The sequence below is a fragment of the Stigmatopora argus genome, chromosome 1 (assembly GCF_051989625.1).
Source record: "Stigmatopora argus isolate UIUO_Sarg chromosome 1, RoL_Sarg_1.0, whole genome shotgun sequence".
Classification (NCBI taxonomy): domain Eukaryota; kingdom Metazoa; phylum Chordata; class Actinopteri; order Syngnathiformes; family Syngnathidae; genus Stigmatopora; species Stigmatopora argus.
The window spans coordinates 30,996,633-31,021,223 of NC_135387.1; the positions used below are offsets into that span (position 1 = coordinate 30,996,633).

The 24,591-nt window shown below is 42.2% G+C and overlaps 2 protein-coding genes across 4 annotated transcripts in view; both read right to left on the reverse strand.

The window, feature by feature from the left end:
* Window positions 1–17,334, reverse strand: part of mdh1b (malate dehydrogenase 1B, NAD (soluble)) — an 18,025-nt gene extending 691 nt beyond the window's left edge. The window contains exons 1-11 of one of the 3 annotated variants that reach the window (XM_077616812.1): window positions 16,348–17,334; window positions 15,143–15,174; window positions 7,017–7,103; window positions 6,373–6,440; window positions 5,351–5,463; window positions 5,012–5,289; window positions 4,769–4,937; window positions 2,555–2,885; window positions 2,353–2,494; window positions 948–1,126; window positions 739–874 (exon numbers count right to left, since the gene is read on the reverse strand). In XM_077616812.1, the coding sequence (XP_077472938.1) occupies window positions 739–874; window positions 948–1,126; window positions 2,353–2,494; window positions 2,555–2,885; window positions 4,769–4,937; window positions 5,012–5,289; window positions 5,351–5,463; window positions 6,373–6,394 (1,370 nt within the window). In that variant the 5' untranslated portion in view covers window positions 6,395–6,440; window positions 7,017–7,103; window positions 15,143–15,174; window positions 16,348–17,334. The remainder of the gene's footprint in view (window positions 1–738; window positions 875–947; window positions 1,127–2,352; window positions 2,495–2,554; window positions 2,886–4,768; window positions 4,938–5,011; window positions 5,290–5,350; window positions 5,464–6,372; window positions 6,441–7,016; window positions 7,104–15,142; window positions 15,175–16,347) is intronic. The other 2 variants (XM_077616803.1, XM_077616822.1) reach the window with 2 other exon arrangements.
* A 1,441-nt stretch (window positions 17,335–18,775) lies between these two features.
* Window positions 18,776–24,591, reverse strand: part of LOC144086777 (lysine-specific demethylase 6A-like) — a 29,239-nt gene continuing 23,423 nt past the window's right edge. Inside the window, exons 27-30 of the mRNA XM_077616880.1 lie at window positions 23,312–23,453; window positions 23,086–23,212; window positions 21,690–21,878; window positions 18,776–20,738 (exon numbers count right to left, since the gene is read on the reverse strand). Coding sequence (XP_077473006.1) covers window positions 20,709–20,738; window positions 21,690–21,878; window positions 23,086–23,212; window positions 23,312–23,453 — 488 coding nt within the window. The 3' untranslated portion in view covers window positions 18,776–20,708. The remainder of the gene's footprint in view (window positions 20,739–21,689; window positions 21,879–23,085; window positions 23,213–23,311; window positions 23,454–24,591) is intronic.

The window sequence follows — 24,591 nt, forward strand, 5'->3', positions numbered from 1 at the left end:
ATTTATGAGTCACTTCCTGTCGATTTGGGGCATTTGTGGGTCACTTCCTCTCGATTTCAGGCATTTGTGGGTCGCTTCCTGTCAATTTTGGGCATTTATAGGTCACATCCTGTCGATTTGGGGCATTAATAGGTCACTTCCTGTCGATTTGGGGCAATTGTGATTCACTTCCTTTGATTTTGGGCATTTATAGGTGGACTTCCTGTCCATTTGGGCATTCGTGGGTCACTTCCTTTCGATTTGGGGCATTTATAGGTCACTTCCTGTCGATTTGGGGCATTTGTGGGTCATTTCCTGTCGATTTGGGGCATATATAGGTCACTTCCTGTCGATTTGGGGCATTTGTGGGTCACTTGCTCTCGGTTTCAGACCTTTGTGGGTAACTTCCTTTCGACTTGGGGCTTTCATGGGTCACTTCCTGTTGGTTTGGGGCATTGGTGGGTCACTTCCTGCCAATTTTGGGCATTTATGGGTCATTTCCTGTCGACTCGGGGAATTTATGGGTCACTTCCTGTCAGTTTGGGGCATTTATAGGTGGACAGCAAGTCTTGCGCGCACATAAACCCTACCCTTCAGTCATCATTATTTTTAGTTACAAATATGGCTTATATGCGAGAAAATATGGTAACCCTTTTCATCATTTTTAAAAAAAATCTGAATTCGAGCTAAAACAAATAGCGACTGTTATAGTTTTCGACGAATCGAGACAGGGCGGCGGCTTTAAGGCGACGGACTCACCGAAGTCGGGCGGCGGACAGCTGGAGTTGGCTTCTCAGGTGCTCCGGCAGGGCCAGACCGGGCGTCGCCGTCCAGCGGCCGCCCTTCAGGGACACCGGCGCCGAGAGGACGGCGTCGCAGTCCAGCTCATAAAGCTCTGCCCATCGCAAAAAAACACCGTCAAATTTGGTGTCTTGGGGTCTCCTGGGGACGGATCCGTCAGTCCGTACCCGTGCACAAGATCCCCACGGAGAACATTTGCGTGGCGGGCTCGGCGGCTCCGTTCCAGGCCTTCAGGAGGGTCAGGATCCCGTTGGCCGTGGACATGTCCGCGCCGTGCCCCGTCTTTGACACCACGGCCGCCTCCCGACCGCGCACCAGTTCTTGGTAGTCCTTGTCCAGCCATTCCCTAAACCGAGGGGAGGACAAAGAACGAGTCAAAATCAGTCAATTTTCACGCAAAAAGTCTCAGTTCTGGCGAGGTAGGCTTTCGGTCTCGACGACCGTGGGATTTCGGGGTCTCGACTCGCGGGCCGCCGTGTGTTTCAGTCGTCGTACGGTCTCGGTCTTTGTGTCGAAAAGTCTCGGACTTGTCTCGTTCCGGATGGGTCAGGGTCCTCCTCGTCTTCCCTTTTCTTGGTCTCGCTAAAGTCTCGTTCTTGACGAGTGACAGTCTTTTTCTTGTCTCTTTTAGTGGGTCGGGTCGGCGTTGTCCTGCATCTCTTAATCGCTTATTTTGGTCGTGTTATTGTCCTTTTGCGTTCATGCTCCGTCTTAGCCTCTGTTGCTAATCTGCTAAAAACACTAGCATACATCTCGCAACAGCGCCCCCGTAGTCCGCAGTGGTCGGGTGGTGTAATTACAGGTTAAAATGAAGGCAATTTTATCAAACGTTTTTAATATTATCGTTGACAAAAATGATTTCACAATAATTATCGTTGTTGCCAACCTGCTAAAACACGAGTTCATCTCTAAACAGCGCCCCCGTTCTCCGCGGTGGTTGGTTGGTGTAATTACAGTTTAATATTATTAGATTTTTATTGAGTTTTTAATATTATCGTTGACAAAAATGATTTCACGATAATAATCGTTATCGTTTTATCGCCGGACTCTAGTCTTAGCCTCTGTTGCTAACCTGCTAAAAACACTAGCGTTCATCTCGCAACAGCGCCCTCGTCCTATGCGGTGGTCGGGTCGTGTAATTACAGTTTAAAATGATCGCAATTTTATCAGAAGTTTTTAATGTTATTGTTGACAAAAATGATTTCAGTATCATTATCATTATTGTTTTATCGCCCAGCTCTAGTCTTAGCTTCTGTTGCTAACCTGCTAAAAACAATAGCGTTCATGTTCCAACAGCGCCCCCATTCTCCGCGGTGGTTGAATGGTGTAATTACAGTTTTAAATGATCACATTTTTATCAAAAATGTTTAATATTATCGTTGACAAAAATGATTTCGCGATAAATATTGATATCGTTTTATCGCCCGACTCTAGTCTTAGCTTCTGTTGCCAACCTGCTAAAAACACTAACAACAGCGCCGCCGTTTTCCGTGGTGGCCGGGTGGTGTAATTACACTACATTATCGTTGACAAAAATGATTTCATATAATAATAATTCCTGGGTTTACCGACCTTTCGTAGACGATGTCCAGCACCGGCTGTGAAAAGAAGGGCGGTCCTTTGGTGGGCCCGTCGTAGTTAAAAACCATGGCCCTCTGCAGGTCCACGTAGAACCCGTCTCCGATGTCCCCCCACACGATCACGTCTTTCACCTCTGAAAGAGGACCCTCACCGAGAAGGTGGACTTGCGAGAACCCACGGCGAGTGTCCCTACCCGAGGTCCTGACGCCGAGCTTGTCGGCGATGGCGGCCCTGGCCCGGTTCTCCAGCTGCGTGGCCACGGCGGCGAAGCGACCGGCGTCCAGGGAGGACGCCCGGAGCAGGACCGAGCAACGGAGGTTGACCAGCGGGCCACCGGAGACCACCACCTTCACGTTCTCGGCGGCGCCGGAGCCGATCAGACGGCCGTACTCGGCGTACAGGTCCACCGTGGCTCGGATGGCCTCGGGGTCCGGCGCCCCGTCGCCCTCGGGCCGGCGCTCGTCCAGCAGGAGGATGATCTCGGCGTTCTGGAAGGCGTCGTGGAGGTCCGTGTGAACGGTCACCTGCGAGATGGAAATTAGCCATTAGCTATAATCTGTTGTCCCTTTTATTTAAATGAATCCAACTCCAATTCACCTTTCAAAATCTCTATTATTAAATGAATTAAACATTTATTTACATTTGTATACTACTTTAAAACTATTCTCAGTTATATTTGAGTGTTTTATATAAAGAAAATGTATGATTAAGTATGTCAAAATGACCTTAGCTAGCTCCACACATTCACAATATACTTAAGTAAATTAGTCACTAATTACTATTCACAAATGGAACGATACAGCATTTTAGCTAGCTCCACACTTAGCATTCACAAATGGAATGATTCAGCATTTTAGCTACCTACACATTTAGCATTCACAATGTACTTAAGTCTATCTGCTAGCATAGCAAATAGTCAGTTAGTGCTGTTCACAAATGGAATGATACGGCATCTTAGCTAGCGCCACACATGGAACGATTCAGCATTTTAGCTAGCTCCACACTAGCAATTAGCCACTGGGAACTATTCAGCTAGCTCCATGCTTAGCATTCACAATATACTGAAGACTATAACATATTTTAACCATATAATCTAAAACTGTACGTCTAACAATACTTACGGTTGTATAAGCAGTGTATCTGCTAACATAGCAATTAGCCACTGGGAACTATTCAGCTAGCTCCATGCTTAGCATTCACAATGTACTTAAGTTTATCTGCTAGCGTAGCATCTAGTCACTTAGTACTATTCACAAATGGAATGATATGGAATCTTAGCTAGCTCCACGCTTAGCATTTACAAATGGAATGATACAGCATTTTAGCATTCACAATGTACTTAAGTCTACCTGCTAGCATAGCAATTAGTCACTAATTACTATTCACAAATGGAATGATACGGCAACTTAGCTAGCTCCACGCTTAGCATTTACAAATGGAATGATACAGCATTTTAGCTAGCTGCACATTTAGCATTCACGATGTACAAGCAGTGTATCTGTTAATGTAGCAATTAGCCACTGGGAACTATTCAGCTAGCTCCACACTTAGCATTCACAAATGGAATGATACATCATTTAAGCTAGCTGCACATTTAGCATTCACAATGTACTTAAGTCTATCTGCTAGCATAGCAACTAGTCACTCAGTACTTTTCACAAATGGAATGATACGGCAGCTAAGCTAGCTCTGCACTTAGCATTCACCATCTATTTAAGTCTATCTGGTAGCATAGCAATTAGTCACTTAGTACTATCTCACAAATGGAATGACACTGCATCTTAACTAGCTCCACACTTAGCATTCACAAATGGAATGATACAGCATTTTAGCTAGCTGCACATTTAGCATTCACAAGCGACTTATTTTACAAGCAGCGCATCTGCTAGCGTTGCGCTTAGCGACTAGGGCTAGCCTCGAGCTAATCGCTAATTAGCAAGATAATGACACAGCTCAGCGAAATAACGTATTAGAGCACAATTTAGCATTGAGGGTTAATGTGTAGCATGTTTTGCTAACAACAAAATCAATGTTTTATGTTTTGAGCATTATATTTCACTCGGGCAGCTTTCTCTATACATTGTCGCATTGTGGCCATGCAAGACGAGTTACATGTCATATTAACTATCGCCACCAGAGGGCAGTGTTTTCCCCAGAAATTCGTGGCCATAAAAGACGAGTTACATGTCATATTCACTATCGCCACTAGAGGGCAATGTTTCCCCAAAACTCAACAACTATTGCATTTAAAGCTCTTTTCCTCACGTATTGAATGTTTTTGCCACCAGAGGTCGGTGTTTCCCCAAAAATTCAACAACTATTGCATGCAAAGCTCTTTTCCTCACGTATTGAATGTTTTATTTTATTTTATTGTCATTATAGATGTATAATGAGGTTTATAATTCACCTGATGCACCAGAGGCAAGGCCAGATCTTCCGTTTCCATCTTCAGGGACTGCAGTTCTTCCTCGTTGCCCTCCAGGTCCAGAAGATGGAGGCTGATGGCCGAGGCTTGGGACAAGACCTCGGCGGACAGAAGACTCGGGAGCAGCATGTTGCACGTCGTATTTAAGGCGCTAAAAAACCCAGCACCCCAAAAATCAATCAGTTTCTCGGCAAGTCCGGAAAACCGCTTCCCGATCCGACCCACCTGCCGATCCACAGGTGAAGGGGTTGGACCAGACTGGCCCGATGTTTCTCCTCCATAATGAGTTCCAGTTTGGTGACCAGGTTTTCCTCGGCGATCCTCCGCATCAATTCCTCCGACATGTCCGACGTGATGTTGTAATAGTTCTGACAGTGTTCTAAAAAGTCGCAGAAGCCCCCCAAGAAGACCCCCTTGCCTCCCTGGTGGACCAGTTCTCGCCACAGCAGAGGGGACTCGTCGTGATTCCAGCCGTTTTTTTGGCAGGTGTCCGCTAGCCAATCCTGGCAGAGAGCGCCATCTTGTCAATTGGCGAGTGATTGGCTCTCCCGTGGACGTGCTTACCTGCCATTGGTCCGGGAGGATGGAGATCTTGTGGATCCGGAAATCGGGGAGAGAACGTTGGAGTCTGTCGGCTAGAAGTTCCGCTTTGGCGTAATACGGGCAGTCGGTTTTTCCTGTCAGAACACACAAAAAATATAAAATATGGGGCATTTGTGGGTCACTTCCTGTCAATTTGGGGCATTTATGGGTCATTTCCTGTCGATTTGGGGCATTTGTGGGTCACTTCCTGTTGATTTGGAGCATTTAAGGGTCACTTCCTGTCACTTTCAGGCATTTGTGTGTCACTTCCTTTCAACTTGGGGCATTTATGGGTCACTTCCTGTCGATTTGGGCATTTGTGGGTCACTTCCTGCCGATTTGGGGCGTTTTTGGGTCACTTCCTTTCGACTTGGGGCGTTTGTGGGTCACTTCCTGTCGATTTCAGGCTTTTGTGGGTCACTTCCTTTCAACGTGGGGCATTGATGGGTCACTTCCTGTCAATTTGGGGCATTTATGAGTCATTTCCTGTCAACTTGGGGCATTCATGGGTCACTTCCAGTCTATTTGGGGCATTTGTGGGTCACTTCCTGTCAATTTGGGTCATTAATGGGTCACTTCCTGTCAATTTGGGTCATTAATGGGTCACTTCCTGTCAATTTGGGGCATTTGTGGGTCACTTCCTGTCAATTTGGGTCATTAATGGGTCACTTCCTGTCGATTTCAGTTAATTTTTTAGTCAGCTTTTGTTGATTTTATTGATTTTGACCCAGGAATGCCCCAAATTCAACATGTGGCTAACACTGAATAAAAAGTATCCTGCAAGGATTTGAAAATCAACAGGAAGTGATCAAAAATGTACAGGACGAGACCTCAGAATGGCCCTAAATGTACAGAAAGTGACACAAAAATCAACAGAGGGTTGAAAGTTCCCTCCCCGTGGAAACGGATTGGACACCTAGCGCCGTAAATGGTCATTTAGAATTAAAATATTGCAAATCAAGTCAGTCGCCATCAACGGTAGGAAATATTAATAAAATACTTACCAGCTAATACAAATTTTGCCATTTTGTTAAGACACTGAGGCGTCCAGGTGGTTGCTAGGTAACCGGAACTGTAAACAGGAAGTAACACGGGTGAAAAACAAAACCTTTAACTTTGAAAGGTGTCTTTTTAATGGATCAAGAACGTCATAATCGACAATAATATTTTAGTATGTGTACGAATAACATTTTTGATTGAAGTAGTTCAAGTCGACGCATTGACTTTGATGGAGATTTTTGCCCCTACCAACATGGCCGCCCTGAGGCTGAAGCCATTTTGGGAGGGGCGATGAATGGGTTTTCAATGGAAGCCCGGCAGCGGACGATCGTTGGTTCATTCTCCGCCAACCCTTTCGCTCCAAAAGGATTGGACGTCTCATGCCGTCAAAGCCAAAAAAATAGAATATGATTTGACATTGATGTCAAAGATGATTTAATCGGTAATTATATAATATTCACCCAATCAGTGTGCAGGTGTGTGAATGCCAAGTGTCGATTAAGTAATCAGCTGGAGGCACGATAATAAGCTTAACTTTATTTTTATTTTGTATCTTAGTTTAATGAATATCATAAAATGTCAAGATGGCGTTGATTAGGGTCCCCAAATGCCCTTTATTGAGGAAAAAACAACATAAAACTTTACTTACTTTAAAGTTGCATTCTTTCCGGTGGCCACTAGAGGGAGACTGTCATGTAGCAGGCACTGGCAGAAAAGGCTTTTGTCAATGAAGCCCCTGTTTAGAGCAGAAATAATGACGCCATTAGTCACGTGCTAAATATCAAAAAGTAGCTTCCTGTTGATTTCAGGACATTTCTGGGTCACTTTTTATTGATTTTGTAAAAATTCTGCCTCACGTCCTGTTGATTTGTAATTAATTGTAAGTAATTAGGTGATTGTATGTAATTTCATGTCACTTCCTGTTTGTTCTCTGCAATTCTATTGATTTTCTGATGATTCAGGGTCACTTCCTGTTCATTCGGGTCACTTCCTGTTGATTTTACATCAGCTCTGCTAAATTTTGGGTCATATCCGGGTCACTTCCTGTTCATCGGGTCACTTCTTGTTTGATTTTACATCACCTCTGCTAAATTTTGGGCCATTTGCAGGTCACTTCCTGTTGATTTCGGACACTTCTTGTTGATCTTACATCACTTCCGCTAAATTTTGGGCCAGATCCGGGTCACTTCCTGTTCATTCGTTCGAGGCACTTGTTGATTTTATGTCAAATCCACTAAATTTTGGGCCATATCCGGGTCACTTCCTGTTGATTTGGGTCACTTCTTGTTGATCTTACATCACTTCTGCTAATTTTTGGGCCGTATCCAAGTCACTTCCTGTTTGTTCTCTGCAACTCTATTGATTTTCTGATGATTCAGGGTCACTTCCTGCTGATTTGACGCATCTTCCTATTGATATTGGAGCAACTCCCATTCACTTCCTGTTAGTTCTAGGCGTTCGTTCGGGGTACTTGTTGATTTTACGTCAACTCCACTAAATTTTGGGCCATATCCAGGTCACTTCCTGTTGATTTGGGTCACTTCTTGTTGATCTTACATCACCTCCACTAAATTTCGGGCCAAATCCATGTCACTTTCTGTTTGTTTTCTGCAACTCTATTGATTTTCTGATTCAGGGTCACTTCCTGTTCATCCGGGTCACTTCCTGCCAATTTGACACATGTTCCTATTGATATTGGAGCAATTCCCATTCACTTCCTGTTGTTTCTAGATGACAATTGATCTACCGATAATTCCGGCTCACTTCCTGTTGGCCTTGAATCACTTCCGGCTGATTTGGGGAACAATTTGTCCTCACTTCCTGCCGATTCCTATTTTTTGGGATGTAAAAAAAGGAACATTCTTTGGGTATTTAGCGAGTACAGCTAGCGCGCTAGCCAAGACAACGCGAGTTGCGTGGGCGTGTCGTAGCAACGCTAACCGCCAAAATGTCTCCCTTCTACGTTAATTCTGCTAATACGTGTTCTTTTTTAAAGAAATGATAATTTTTGGGGGCGGAACTTTCATCCGATTGTTTGCGGCGTTTCCACGGCGCCGCGGCCAATGAAATCGGTCGGCTTGGCTTGGCTCCGACACTGACGAGCCGACGCTGGCAGATTTAGCAGAGCCATGGCAACAAGTCAATTGCAGAACACACTTTTCTTTCTATTATACAGAAAAATGCTTCCCTGTTTTTTCTGCCCGGCGACAGGACGACCGCAAGGCTGTCATTGGCCCATTAAGCGCCGGTGACAAAAACGGCTAAAGAGCAAATAAACTCAAAATTTGAGCTGGAGTTTGACGTATTTAATAAAGGGACAATACATTTTAATGAACATATACCGTATTTTCTTGCATATAAGCCACCCTTAAAATGGTGGAAAAATTTCTCACGTATAAGCCGCCCATGATTCCCAATTTTCACCTCCATATTCATAATTTTGATAGAAAGTAAAAATGTAATGGCTTATATGCGAGAAAATACAAAATCAATAGAAAATGACCGACAGGAAGTGAGCCAGAATTGCCCTAAAATCTACAGGAAGTAACTCAAATTCAACAGGAAGACAGCAAGGCATACACGCAAATTCTACAAAAAACTGAAAACATACGTTTTAAAAAATGAAATTGATTTTTAAAATAATTAAATACAATGATTACGTTCACTTAGATTCAATAAAACAATAAAAAAAGAGGAAATGACCTAAAATGACCCTGAAAAAGCGCCAAAATGAAGAGGAAGTTACCAAAATTATGCAAGGGGTGACCCGGAATTGGCCCAAAATTTACAGGAAGTCCTGAAATAAACAAAAATGTAACCTAACAATGCCCAACAAAATCAACGGGAAGTGCGGACCATACAAACTCCATCCAGGAGGACCCACCTGGCATCGAACCCTCGACCCCTGAACTGCGAGGCCGACACACTCACTTCCTGTTGATTTTGCCGGGAATTGACCCAAGACAGGTAGTCCAAAAATAAGCAGAAATGTAACCTGGCAATGCCTCCCAAAATCAACAGGAAGTGCAGAACATGCTAACACCACACAACTGGGATCGAACCCTCGACTCCAGGACTGCAAGGCCGACGAGCTTCCCGTTAATTTTGGTGGGAATCCCTCAAAATTAACAGGAAGTGAGAAAAAAACAGAAACAGCACCTGGCAATGCCTCCAAAATCAACAGGAAGTGCAGAACATGCTAACACCCACAGCTGGGATCGAACCCTCGACTCCAGGACTGCAAGGCCAACGAACTTCCTGTTAATTTTGGTGGGAATCCCTCAAAATTAACAGGAAGTGAGAAAAAAGCTGAAACAGCACCTGGCAATGCCTCCCAAAATCAACAGGAAGTGCAGAACATGCTAACACCACACAGCTGGGATCGAACCCTCGACTCCAGGACTGCAAGGCCAACAAACTTCCTGTTAATTTTGGTGGGAATCCCTCAAAATTAACAGGAAGTGAGAAAAAAAACAGAAACAGCACCTGGCAAAGGCCTCCCAAATCAACAGGAAGTGCGGAACATACAAACTCCACCTAGGAGCACCCACCTGGGATCGAACCCTCGACCTCAGAACTGCGAGGCCGACACACACACACACACTTCCTGTTGATTTAGTGGGCAATTGAACCAAAACAGGGAGTCCCAAAATAAGCAGAAATGTAACCTGGAAATGCGGAACATGCTAACACCACCCAGGAGGAACCAAATGGGATCGAACCCTCGACCCCAGAACTGCGAGACCGACGCCCCTACCACTTCTCCACCGATATTTTTGTTATTTTACTGTTTTACCAGTAAAAAGACAACTGGAAGGTCAAATTTGGAAAAAAAAAAAAATGGATGTTCCATCTTTCCATCCATCCTCCTCTTCCTCTTCTTCGTCCTCCTCCTCTTCCTCCTCCTCCTCATCCTCGCCCGCCCACGCGACACTCGTATCACCAGTCGGCCCGAGAGTGGGCGCTCGCTCACTCACGTGTGTGTTTTGGGGGCGCTTGGGCATCCATTTTCTCCTCCTTCATCTGCATTTTTATTGATTTGATTTATTTTTAATCCATCGTGCAGCTAGCCAACGTTTAGCATGGCTAGCTCAAAGCGCAACCGGGCTTTTGTCGCCGCCCATCCGTTGTTTTTTCACGGCTCCGTAGCAAATATTTGCCCCGAGGCGTGCTTGCCTTTCTCTCGCCGGGATTAGCCAATGAGACGGCATCGTGGCGAAAGATAGATTGGACGCTACATTTTGACCACGGGGTCCACTTGCTAGCTTGTCTTCTACATAAACGCCCGTGGGACACTTTTTGATTGATTTTGGGTTATTCAGAGCTCACTTCCTGTTTATTTGGGTGCATTTCTGGGTCACTTCCTGTTGGTTTTAGGTAGACTTTTCTGATTTGGGCAAATTCACAGTTCACTTCCTGTTTATTTGGGAGCATTTCCAGGTCATTCTGTTGGTTTTAGAAAAAAAAAATCTGATTTTGGGCCATTCATAGCTCACTTCCTGTTGATTTTGGGCCATTCATAGCTCACTTCCTGTTGATTTTGGGCCATTCATAGCTCACTTCCTGTTGATTTTGGGCCATTCATAGCTCACTTCCTGTTGATTTTGGAGCATTTCACTTTGTTAAGTTTAGGAAAAAAATCTGATTTTGGGGTATTCATAGCTGACTTCCTGTTTATTTGGGAGCATTCCTGGGTCACTTCCTGTTGATTTTAGGTATACTTTTCTGATTTGGGGCCATTCACAGCTCACTTCCTGTTTATTTAGGAGCATTTTCAGGTCATTTCCTGTTGATTTGGGCACTATCCAAGTCACTTCCTGTCCATTTTGGGGCATTCCTGGTAACTTCCTGTTAATTATCGGTCACTCTGTTGATTTTGGGGTATCCCAGTTGACTTCTTGTGAATTATGGGTCACTTTCTGTTGATTTGGGGTCACTTTCTGTTGATTTGAGGTCACTCAGTGTCACTTCCTGTCCATTTTGGGGCATCCCAAGTAACATCCTGCTAATTTTCTGTCATTGTTGATTTTTGAATATCCCAGGCAACTTCCTGTTAATTATGGGTCACTCCAAATCACTTCCTGTCCATTTCAGGGCATCCCATGTAACTTCCTGTTAATCGTCAGTCAGTTTCTGTTGAATTTGGGACATCCCAGTTAACTTCCTGTTAATTTTGGGGAGAAAGTGACCCGAAATCAACAGGAAATGTCCAGAAATGAACAGGAAGTGACCCAGAATCAATAGGAAGTGAGGCAGAAATGCCACCAAATCAACAGGAAAAGACCCCAAATCGAAAGGAAGTTAGACTGAAATGCCTCAAAATCAGCAGGAAGTGACCCAGAATCGAAAGGAAGTCAGGCAGAAATGCCACCAAATCAACAGGAAGTGACCCAGAAATGACATAAAATCATCCACAATTTAAGTTATTTTGGAAACCTTTGGAACTGAACAGGAAATGACCCAGAATGGATAGGAAGTGACCCAGAATTGAAAGGAAGTGAGGCAGAAATGCCACCAAATCAACAGGAAGTGACCCAGAAATGCCACCAAATCAACAGGAAGTGACCCAGAAATGACAAAAAAATCATCCCCAAATTAAAAGTTACTCTGGGAACTCTGAATTGTACAGGAAGTGACCCAAAATCAATAGGAAGTGATGCAGAAATGCCACCCAATCAACAAGTAGTGATCCAGAAATGAACTATAGGTACTAAATGATCCACAATTTAACAAAAGTGACCCTCAGAATTATACAGGAAGTGATGCAATAGCGACCCTGTGATAGCATGCTAGCAACTCATGATGGCTACTACTCTTTTTTAAGGTTTTTAAGTGGGTGGGGCTGTGAAAGCAAGACAAAAATCATATCTAAATGTCATTTGGAAACATTTTTGGGGAATTTTTCAGGGTGCTTTTACGTTGAAAATCCGCTCTACCGTCATATTCCCGAATTTTTTTGACCCCCGAGAGTGCACGAACCCAGCGTGGGTTGCAAGCCCCTCCTCCCTCCCTCCCTTCCTCTCCCGTGCGCACGCAAGGAGGCGGAGACAAACGACTCTCCTCGCCTTCAGCCCGTTCATCGGCGGCGGTCCGGAGCATCCGAACGGCGTCCGGGGGGGGGAAAAAACCTCGGAGAAGTCCATCAAGATCGGGGGTGAGTGTCCTCGTTTGTATTCCTCCCGCGTCCAATCGCGTCCGCCGAGCGATCGGTCGTCGTCCCGGTCTTTTCCGCCCAAAAACCTGGACACTGTTGCATCGGATCCAGTCTCTGCGAATGGACAGTTTTGATTGGCGGCCAATCGCTCGGGAGGCGGCCCCTTAAAAATTGGCAAAATTGGCTCGATCTTCTCATTTTTGTCGGAACGCGGGGGTGCCGGAGTTCCCAAAAGTGGCGAAAGGTGAGCGGGTAAAGTATCGGGGCGCCGTATCCACACATGCCGGATTTCCTGGGGAAAAAAGTGTCCACGCCGGTTGGGTTTTTCGTCCGTTTTGGGCGATGGGATTGGTCGTCAAAAGGGGGCGTCGGCTTGGGGGTTCTCGGGGTGCCGTCGACGGCGATGGACGTCGAAAATTGACGTTGAGGGGTTGAACAAAGGTCGCCGTTGACGGATGATGATTGGACGGCCATTGATGTCGGTGGCAGGAAGTTGGAAGTTTATTTTGGGCCACTTCCTGTTGATTTGGTCGTGCTTCATCTCCATTTTGGGATTTTTAATCATTTCCTGTGTGTATGTTCATATATGGACTATGTATGTATGTTCATTCATTTCTTATCCTAACGAGGTTCGCAAGGGGTGATGGAGCCTATCCCAGCAAATTTGGGGCAATTGGTCGCCAGCCAATCAGAGCAAGCAAAGAGACAGAAAAGCAATCATAGCTAGGTACATTTAGCCAATAATTGGGAATTGTCCATTTTACACAACAGGAAGTGACCCTAAAATGCTCCAAAATCAATAAGTGTCTTGATAAAACAGGAAAGAAGTGACTTTATATGCCCCCCTAATCGACAGGAAGTGCTGCAATAGATATAGGAAGTGATGCCCAAATCAACAGGAAGTGACTGGATAAAGGCAGGAAGTGACCCCAAAATAGCCCCAGATCAACAGGAAGTGACCCTTAAAGAACCCAATATTGACAGGAAGTGACTCATTAGTAATAGGAAGTGACCCTTAAAGCACCCAATATTGACAGGAAGTGACTCATTAGTAATAGGAGGTGACCCCGAAATAGCCCCAGACCAACAGGAAGTGACCTCTAAGTGCCCCCTAATCTACAGGAAGTGACTGGATAACTGTAGGAAGTGACCACAAAAGCCCCCAAATCAACAGGAAGTCACTGGATAAAAGCAGGAAGTGACCCCAAAATAGCCCTAGATCAACAGGAAGTGACCCTTAAAACACCCCAAATAGACAGTAAGTGACTCGCTAACAGTAGAAAGTGACCCAAAAATGCCCCCTAATCAACAGGAAGTCACTGGATAAAAGTAGGAAGTGACCCCAAAATAGCCCCAGATCAACAGGAAGTGACCCTTAAAGCACCCCAAATTGACAGGAAGTGACCCCAAAATGCCCCCAAATCAACAGGAAGTCACTGGATAAAAGCAGGAAGTGACCCCAAAATAGCCCTAGATCAACAGGAAGTGACCCTTAAAGCACCCCAAATTGACAGGAAGTGGCTCGCTAGCAATAAAAAAAATCACCCCAAAATGCCCCCAAATCAACAGGAAGTCACTGGATAAAAGCAGGAAGTGACCCAATATAGCCCCAGATCTAGAAGTAGTGACCCCTAAGTGACCCAAAAATAGCCCCAGATCAACAGGAAGTGACCCTTAAAGCACGCCAACTTGACAGGAAGTGACCCCCAAATCCCCCCAAATCAACAGGAAGTCACTGGATAAAAGCAGGAAGTGACCCCCAAATCCCCCCAAATCAACAGGAAGTCACTGGATAAAAGCAGGAAGTGACCCCAAAATAGCCCTAGACCAACAGCAAATGACCCCTAAGTACCCCCAAATCAACAGGAAGTGACTGGATAGCAATAGGAAGGAAGTGAGCTCAAAACAGGAAGTGGCACAAAATGAACAGGAAGTGTCTTATCAGCACAGCAAGGCTAGCCACGCAATGGTGAAAAATGGCATTATTTCTCATTTTGATGTGATTGGATGATTCAGTGATTATTTTGACCCCGAGTTGACTCATCATGGCTTCCGTCTTATTTCTTAAGCTAGGCTACAAAATTGAGGTCGATGAAAAGCAAACTTTGCACTTTTTCTACCTTGTCCCTTGCTTCCATTAAAAAGGACCCCCCCCACACACACAATGTAGTATTTATCGCCCCCCCCAATGGCTCTTTGTGCTAATTGCACGCCGTTTCTATGGAAACAGGTAGCACCTTTTTTTTCCCTTCTTGTTCGAATCATGCTTTTCGACGTGTTAGCTGACGGAGGCGACATTTGTTGCGGGGAATTGACTACCTGAAAATATGCAAATAATATTTATTTTAAAAAAAGGAAATGCGTGGGTAACCTAGCTGTGCTGGTCGCTCACTTCCTGTTGATTTTGTGGGTGTCTTGGAGTCAAAACAAAGCCACTAAATCAAACATAAGGGATTAGAAATGCCTTCAAATCAACATGGAATGGTTCTAAAGAACAGGAAGTGACCCTGAAATGTCTTCAAATGTACAGGAAGTGAACTTAAATGACTAAAAATCTACATGGAATGGTCCGAAACTACAGGAAGTGACCTAAGAATGCCCCAAAATGTAAAGAATGTCACCTTGGAATGTCTTAAAATGAACAGGAAGCGACCTAAAATGACCAGTAATCAACAGGAAATGTTTAAAAATGTACATAACGTGACTGTATATACCTTAAAATTTTCAAGAAACAATCCAAAATGTACAGAAAATGATGGCATAATCCCAAAAATGACCCGAAATTTAACAAAGTTACCCAGAAATACCCTAATAACAACAACAGAAATTGACACAAAATCAACAGGAAGTGACAACAAATGCCTTCAAATCAACAGGAAGTGACAACAAATGCCTTCAAATCAACAGGAAGTGACAACAAATGCCTTCAAATCATCAGAAAGTAACTATAAATGCCTTAAAATAAACAGGAAGTGACTATAATGCCTTAAAATCAATAGGAAGTGACTATAAATGCCTTAAAATCAACAGGAAGTGACTATAAATGCCTTAAAATAAACAGAAAACAATCCATAATGTAAAAGAAGTGACCCAAAATCATCAAAGTTTACAAAAATTTAACCTAGAATGCCCTAAAATGCACAGGAAGTGAATATAATGAACAGGAAGTGACCCAAAATGTATAGGAAATGCCCCGGAAACCCACTCATACCAAAGAGCAAATATTAGCAACCCTAATATATATTTCTCTAAAAATGTTTTTTCTTTTTTTTGTTCATAGGATTCTGAATTGAAGAGGCTCCGGGAAAGAAGAGGAACTAAAATATGTTCCAGAAAAACGACGTGGGTGACAAACTCTACTTTGTCACGTTGTCGTTAGCATTTTGGAGAAAAACACGACCAAAAGATATAATTGTTAGCTTGAGCTTTGTTAGGCTATGCAAAAATGGTGACATTTCTAAGACAAAATGTAGGTTAAAAAAAAATCATAGGCCACGCCCCCCTTTTTTAATTGCTATTAGATGAGAGATCGATCAATCAATAACGTTTGATTGATAGTCAAACGTTTTGAGACACTTTTTCATTCTATTGAACAGGGAAGTGTCTCAAAATTATTGACCAGTGCATGTAAAATGTACATATGTAATCAAACACTGTCAAAAGTTTTGAGACGCTTCCTAACAAAAGCTAATGAGCTCATGCGTACAAAACTCTGGAAACATCAAAGTTATAGACGTAACAAAACAGTCTATTAAGTTCTAATTATATACAATATACATGCAATTAAATAACTATAAATAAAACATGAAAATGACATTGTATTTACCTTTAGAGTGGCTTTAGGGGTAGGACGTCGCTAGCTTCATCGCTAGTTTCGGCGCTAGCTTTGGAGCTAGTTTCATCGCTAGCTTCGGCGCTAGCATTGGAGCTAGTTTCGTCGCTAGCTTTGGAGCTAGTTTCGGCGCTAATTTCGTCGCTAGCTTCGGCGCTAATTTCGTCGCTAGCTTCGGCGCTGGTTTCAGCGCTAGCTTTGCGGCCAGTTTCGTCGCTAGCTTCGGCGCTAGTTTCCTAAACTAGCTGCTTCGCTAGCCTTGTTCGGAATTACATCTTGCTAATGTCTATCACCCGCGATTTCCTTCTCTTCCAACCGAAGTAGTAGACTCCCTCCATCTCGTCGTTGATTGGCGTCCTCCCACTGGCAAGGCTGACCACACACTAGTGCCATTTTGTCAAAAATAAAGCAAAAACTCGGGCTCCATTGTTCCACAACTTGTTTATTATGGCTCCTCTGTATCTGCGACGGGATTTCCCCCCGTCGCCTTTCTCGTAGACAATCGTGAATATAGATCACAACATAAAACAGTATTATGACATTAGAGCAGAGTAGGAGCTTAGCGACGCACGCCGACCGCCATCTTGGAATTTTGGTATTATGACATTAGAGCAGAGCAGCAACTCGGCGACGCACGCCGACCGCCATCTTGGAATTTAGGAACTTAAGGGCCGCGCGATAAATATTCAATAACAGGACGAAAAAAAGTTATATTCCACTTTGAAACGTGAAAATAATTTAAGATGGGGGCGTCGTAATTTGGGGTCCACGTTGTGTGTGTTTATATTCAAAAGGTTTGAGACACTTCATCTTTCAGTATGACGAGAAAGGGTCTTATTATAAATGAATTATAGGCTCACTGAGTCCATATAGGCGTTGCTAGGAGGCTCGGCGCATGCTCAGTAGTCAGTGTAGATCCTGTGGGACCGGAAGCAGCTACATCTGGCTACTGGGTCACTGGCGGGCTTCTCTCATCCAGAAAATTACCATCAAATATAGATAAATATTATGGTCAATATATTTTAGCTCGCAAAAAAAAATAAAAAATGTCATTTTGAACATGACCGCCCAAAATTAAAAAAATAAATCTTTATTATATAATTTGATTTATTTATATGTAGATAATTAAATATAGCATTATTATTATACAATATTTCACATGTATATATATTTTTATATACATATTTTCTTATCATACTCTTGTATACCTATATTAGTTACTTATTTTAATTGAATTTTTGTGAAAATACTTACCATTTGATTTTTCGCTAAAAATGTTTCAATGACTTTTTCTGTCTGAAATTCATATTTTCAATTCTTCATATTATTTCCTATGTAACTTCCTGCTAATTTTGCACTTTCCCAGGTCACTTCCTGTTAGTTTGGGGCATTTTGGGGTATCTTCCTGCTAATTTGGGGCATTTTGGGGTAATTTCCTGCTAATTTGGGGCATTTTCGGGTCACTTCCTGCTAATTTGGGGCATTACTGGGTCACTTCCTGCTAATTTGGGGCATTACTGGGTCACTTCCTGCTAATTTGGGGCATTACCGGGTCACTTCCTGCTAATTTGGGGCATTTTCATGTCACGTCCAGCTAATTTGGGGCATTTTCATGTCACTTACTGCTAATTTAGGGCTTTACCGGGTCACTTCCTGCTAAATCGGGGCATTTCCAGGCCTGGAGGCAGCCATGTTGGTAGGGGCAAGATTCCCATCCAAGTCAATGCAAGTGCCATTTACTCCGTGGCTGCCATTGACGACAAGGGACGTCCAATTCATTTAAAGCAGAAGGGTCGGCAGCTGGAAAAAAAAAATCACTAAACGATGAATTATCCATTGAATTTTTACATGAATTTTGACGTTTTTCTGAAACTTTTGGGTACTTCCTGGACCCGGCATACAGTGTAGAACTCTGTGTGTCACCATTACAGCTACATTGTCTGCTGGGTTTCGGGCGGAAACCTGCCTAGCAACACCTAAAAATAAAACAAATCAAGAAAAAACCAAAAGCACCCGTCCGGAATCATTTGACAACTTTTTTGTTTTTATTGACTCATAAAACGTTGTTCAAACAATAAAAGCATTTTCAATGTCCGTTTTCTGTACAAGGCTTGCTAAGCAATTTTAATTTCTATATAGAAAATGTCAAGGGGGGCCGTGTTAAAATGCCAAAACCCCTTTTTTTCAAATGTATTGGCAGGTACTCTGGAAAAAAATAACAGCATTCCATCCACAAATATTTTCAAGCAATAAATATGTATTTATAAATAGTGTCCATTTACATCGAGATTAGAAACGAGGAAACAATCACAAATTAAACTTTATTTCGTGAAGTCTATGTGCAACCCATTTTTCTTGGTGACTTGGCCAGTATTTCATTTTTTTTTTTTTATGAAAACATGATTTTTTTGTGAACTTTTTTGTTGTTTTTTTTATCTAAGAAAAAGGGGAAAATTGTAAAAAATAATCACCATACAAATTTTTGTGTCAACATTAGCATAGACGGAGCAGGCCAGGGGTCGGATGAGGATATTTAGGGGAAAATTGTAAAAAAAATTAAAATTAAAAATACAATTAAAGAGACCGTGATAAAAAAAAGTGTCAGTAGTCTTTTTAAGGGTAGGAAAAGCCAGTTATTAACAGTTAAGTATATCTACAAAACCATTTGGCCCGCGTTAACCCTTTCTAGGGCAACTGATTATTTGAAAGAAGAGAAAAAATTATGGCAAATTTTGGAGAAATTGTATTGGAACGCCTTTGGCTAACTCACAGAAATCACTTGGTGTTGATTTTGAAGGCAGTTCCTGCTAATTTGGGGTGTTTCCAGGTCACTTCCTGCTAATTTGGGGTGTTTTTGGGTCACTTCCTGTTAATTTGGGGCATTTCTGGGTCACTTCCTGTTAATTTGGGGCATTTCTGGGTCACTTCCTGTTAATTCGGGCCTTTAACTGGTCACTTCCTGCTAATTTGGGGAGTTTCTGGTCACTTCCTGCTATTTTGGGGCATTTGTGGGTGACTTCCTGCTAATTTGGGGCGTTTCTGGGTGACTTCCTGCTAATATGTGGCGTTTTTGGGTCACTTCCTGCTAATATGTGGAGTTTTTGGGTCACTTCCTGCTAATTTGGGGCATTTATAGGTCACTTTCTGCTCATTTGGGGCATTTACAGGCCACTTCCTGCTAAATTGGGGCATTTTTGGGTCACTTCCTGCTAAATTGGGGCATTTTTGGGTCACTTCCTGCTCATTTGGGGCATTTACAGGCCACTTCCTGCTAAATTGGGGCATTTTTGGGTCACATCCTGCTAATTTGGGGCATTTTGGGTCACTTCCTGCTAGTTTGGGGTATTTACAGGCCACTTCCTGTTAATATGGGGCATTTTTGGGTCACTTCCTGCTAGTTTGGGGCATTTCTGGGCCACTTCCTGATGATTTGGGGCGTTTCTGGGTCACTTCCTGCAAATTCGGGGCATTATTGGGTCACTTCCTGCGAATTTGGGGCATTTCTGGGTCACTTCCTGAAATTCGGGGCATTATTGGGTCACTTCCTGAAATTCGGGGCATTATTGGGTCACTTCCCACGAATTTGGGGCATTTTAGGGTCACTTCCTGCTAATTTGGGCCGTTTACAGGTCACTTCCTGCAAATTCAGGGCATTTCTGGGTCACTTCCTGGTTATTCAGGGTGTTTCTGGGTCACTTACTGCTAATTTGGGGCGTTTCTGGGTCACTTCCTATCAAATTGAGGCGTTTCTGGGGTGAATTCCTGTTATCTTTGGGCACAACTGGGTCACTTCCTGCTAAATTGTGCTAAATTGGGGCATTTGTGGGTCAGTTCCTATTATTTTCAGGCATTACTTCCCATTGCGTTCCGGGCAACTCTCCCCTAAAATATTGAAATTAAGCTGAATAACCAGAAAATTATTCAAATTTTGCTGTCTGACAACACTTTAAAATATATATATATTTTTAAAAAAAGACGCTGTAGGAATTTAAAAAAGTGCCCTACAAAGGGTTAAAAGCGGCGCCGTTTTCCACCCGAAATGGGCCGAACCATTGTCACAAGAGGATGGGGGGTGTTTTGGGGTTATTTGAAGAAACAGTCCTGCCAGCTTGATTTGGTGCCGCCCCCGTGCCAAAATTGGTTGGTTGCTTGCATAGACAGACACGCACGCACGCAGCAGCCTCCGCTAAAGCGGACCCGACCCGACCCAACCGGACCGGACTGGACCGGAACCAGACCGGACCTCGCGGATTTCCTGAATATCAGAAACGGGTTCGTGTACATACAAGATGGACGCCCGGTGGATGGGTCGGTCGGTCGGTCGGTCGGTCAATCGCCCGCGCTTTCTCCTAATGTCAAGAAGAGGACGAATGAAGAGGCGGGGCCTATGGAAACAACACACACACAAACTACTAAATACTCTTTGTTTTTTAACCAAAACGACAAAAATAAAAGTTAAAATGTGTAAAGTTTAAAATTGTATGGCTGAATTTAACTTAAAGTGACTATTCATTTCAAAAAGTAAATAATTTTTGCATTTGGCACGTGGTTCAAACATTCTTTTTTGAAAGTCGCACGTTCACTTCCGTTTTAAGAAGTCCACAAAACGTGAGTCAGTGTCGATTTGCCGTTTTTATTTCGTCGCAAGAATTAACTATCGAAAATAAAAAAGCAAAAACTATTTGACACCATGTGTAGCTTTACTTTTGGCCACTAGGTGTCATTAAAACTTAAAATTCTCTTCGGCCACTCGATAATTCAATTTCTGACTGTAAAAAAACAAACAAAAAAAACGCGACATGATGGAGTGACATACCCGGAAGCTCGCGTGATGACGTCACGTGACAGTTAAGCTAGGCCTGATGGGTAAAAAAAAAGATGTCCAATTTTAACTCAAAGTGACTACTCATTTCAAAACGTAAATAAGTTTTGCATTTATTTAGCAGGTGGTCAAAACGTTCCATTATTTTGAAAGTCGCGCGCTCACTTCCGTTTTAAGAAGTCCACAAAACGTGAGTCATTGTCGATTTGCCGTTTTTATTTCGTCGCAAGAATTAACTATTGAAAAAAGAAAAAGAAAAAAACTATTGGGCTTGCGTTCAAAAATGACACTATTTACTTTTGGCCACTAGGTGTCATCAAGTCTTAAAATTCTCTTCGGTCACTCGCTAATACAATTTCTGACGGCGCCTGAAAAAAAGGAAAAAAACGCCACATATGGAGCGCCATACCCGGAAGCTCGCGTGATGACGTCACGTGACCGTAAAGCTAGGCCTGATGGGTAAAAAAACAAAAATAAAAAGATGTAATGACGCTTCTTTAGGAAGCTTACTTACTAATGCGAATTGGTCGTAGACCTGCATGAGGTCTTCCATCCTGTGCTGCTCCAGTACCACAAAGTCGTCCAGCGCCGCACTGCCTTTGCGGGCGCAGTCTTGGCAGTGGACCACCACCACCACCTGCTGTTGCTGTTGCTGCTTGGACACCAGCTCCCGGCGAACAAACAGCAGGTTGAACACCTCCACCTGCCGCAACACCCCCCCAAAAAGACCCAAAGAAACACCTTAGAGGACAGGTGTCAAAGTGGCGGCCCGGGGGCCAAATCTGGCCCGCCGCATCATTTTGTGCGGCCCGGGAAAGGAAATGATGAGTGCCGACTTTCTGTTTTAGGATCAAATTCAAATGAAGAGTATAGATAGATGTATGTTAAATTTCCTGATTTTCCCCCTTTTAAATCAATCATTGTCATTTTTTTCTGTTTTTAGTTCAAAAATAATTTTGTAAAATATAAAATATATATATATATATAAAAAAAAATCTCAAATTGACATTGTTTTAGATCTATAAACAACAGAATATTCCGGGTTTTTAGTCCAGTTTTTTAAATCCATAATTGTCATTTTTTAATCAATTTTTCTGTTTTTAGTTCAAAATTCATTTTGTAAAATCTAAAAATATATTTAAAAAAAAAGCTAAAATAAACATTGTTTTAGATCTATAGAAAAACTGCATAATCGGGTCTTTTAATCCAGTTCTTTTAATCCATAATTGTCATTTTTAATCCATTTTTTCTGTGTTTTTATTTCAAAAATAATTTTGTAAAATCACAAAATATATAAAAAAAGCTTAAATAAACATTGTTTTAGATCTATAAAAAACGGAATATTCAAGGATTTTAATCCATAATTGTAATTATTTAATCCCTTTTTTTCTGTTTTTAGTTCAAAAATCATTTTGTAAAAATCTAAAAATATATTAATAAAAAAGCTCAAATAAACATTGTTTTAGATCTATAAAAAACGGAATATTCAGGGCTTTTAATCCATAATTGTCATTTTTTAATCATTTTTTCTGTGTTTTAGTTCAAAAATCATTTCGTCAAATCTAATCTAATATATAGATAGTTATTTTAATCCATAATCCTAATTTTTTAATCTTTTTTTTTCTGTGTTTTTAGCCCAAAATTCATGTTTTCAAATCTAAAAATATATTTAAAAAAAGCTTAAATAAACATCGTTTCAGATCTATAAAAAACTGAATATTCAGGGCTTTTAATCCATTTATAAAAATAAAAAAAATCTAAATATTATATCTAAAATGGCCCGGCCCACGTGAAATCGAGTTGACCCTAACCCGACCGAGTCTGACACCCCTGCTTTAAATAAATCTCTTGGTACTCAAACGGAGGTCAAACCTTAAACTAGCCTAGCACGGACGTCACATCCGACCCACCTCGCAGATGGTACAGTAGTGGGCGGGCTCTTCCCGGGTGCGACTCCTGGGCGTGGTTTCCTTGCCGGCGGCGGCCAGGGCCTCCTTTACCCACTGGCATTGTTTCAAGGTCCGTAACAAGCAGTACCTAAAACAAGGGAAAACATCCATTGGTCAAGAGACAACAAAAAAACAGTCTCCGCCCACCCTTAACCCCGCCCCCCCCCCAAAATTCGACTGGACTCACTTGATCATCTCGAACAACTTGTGATCCGACACCTTGATGTTGCGCGCCATGTTCCAGGAGAGGTGCACCATGGGAACCATGGACTTGACGCTCTGGAGCTTGTTCCACTCGTAGCGCTCCACGGCTAGCTTGTACTGGTGGGCTAACGGGGAGGAAAGCAAAAATCTAGTGTGATTGTTCACAGCTGCACCTCTACTTACGAAACTTGGAAAATTCGTAAGTAGAGGTGTACTTTTATATGGTTCCATGGTCCTCACACAACTAGCAAGTAAACCCTTTAAAATGGGTTCAAGTGTCCCAATTTTGGATGAAAGATGTGAGAAACACACAAAAATGAGAGAAAATCATAAATAAATGATTGATTCATGTCTTAAAATAAATAAAATGTGAAAATGTGCCCTGGCTGCTGAAATATTTCCCTCCGCTGTTATGTTATAACAGGGATGTGATACCCACATTGTCCACCAGAGGGAGGAAATATCCCGTTGCACCATAGCTCGGGTCCACCATTTACATTTTTAAAAATTCGTAACCTGAAAATGTCATACCTAGAGGCATTCGTGAGTAGAGGTAGGACTATATTTTTAAATTGTCAAATAATTTTTGCCAATGATAAAAATTGTCGTCACATTTTTTTGCCAACGATAACAGAAATTATCCTCACAAATTTTTGCCAACGACAACAAAAATTATCATCAAATAATTTTTGCCAACGATAACAAAAATTATGGTCTATTTTTTTGCCAAAGATAACAAAAATGATCATCTAATAATTTTTGCCAACGCTAACAAAAATTATGGTCTATTTTTTGCCAACGATAACAAAAATTATAGTCAATTTATTTGCCAACGATAACAAAATTTATCATCAAATAATTTTTGCCAACGATAATAAAAATTATGGTCTATTTTTTGCCAATGATAACAAAAATTATAGTCAATTTATTTGCCAACAATAACAAAATTTATCATCAATTTTTTTTGCCAACGATAACAAAAATTATCGGCAAATATTTTTTTGCCAACGATAAAAAATAGCGGCATTTTTTTTTGCCAACAATATCAAAAATTATCCTCAAATAATTTTTGCCAATGACAACCAAAATTATCATCAAATAATTTTTGCCAACGATAACAAATCATCATTAAAAAAAAAATTGCCAACGATAACAGAAATCATCAAATCATTTTTGCCAACGATAACAAAAATTATCTAATAATTTTTGCCAATGATAATGGTAAACATTTGACCATTTTAACTGTAATTACAGCACTCGGCC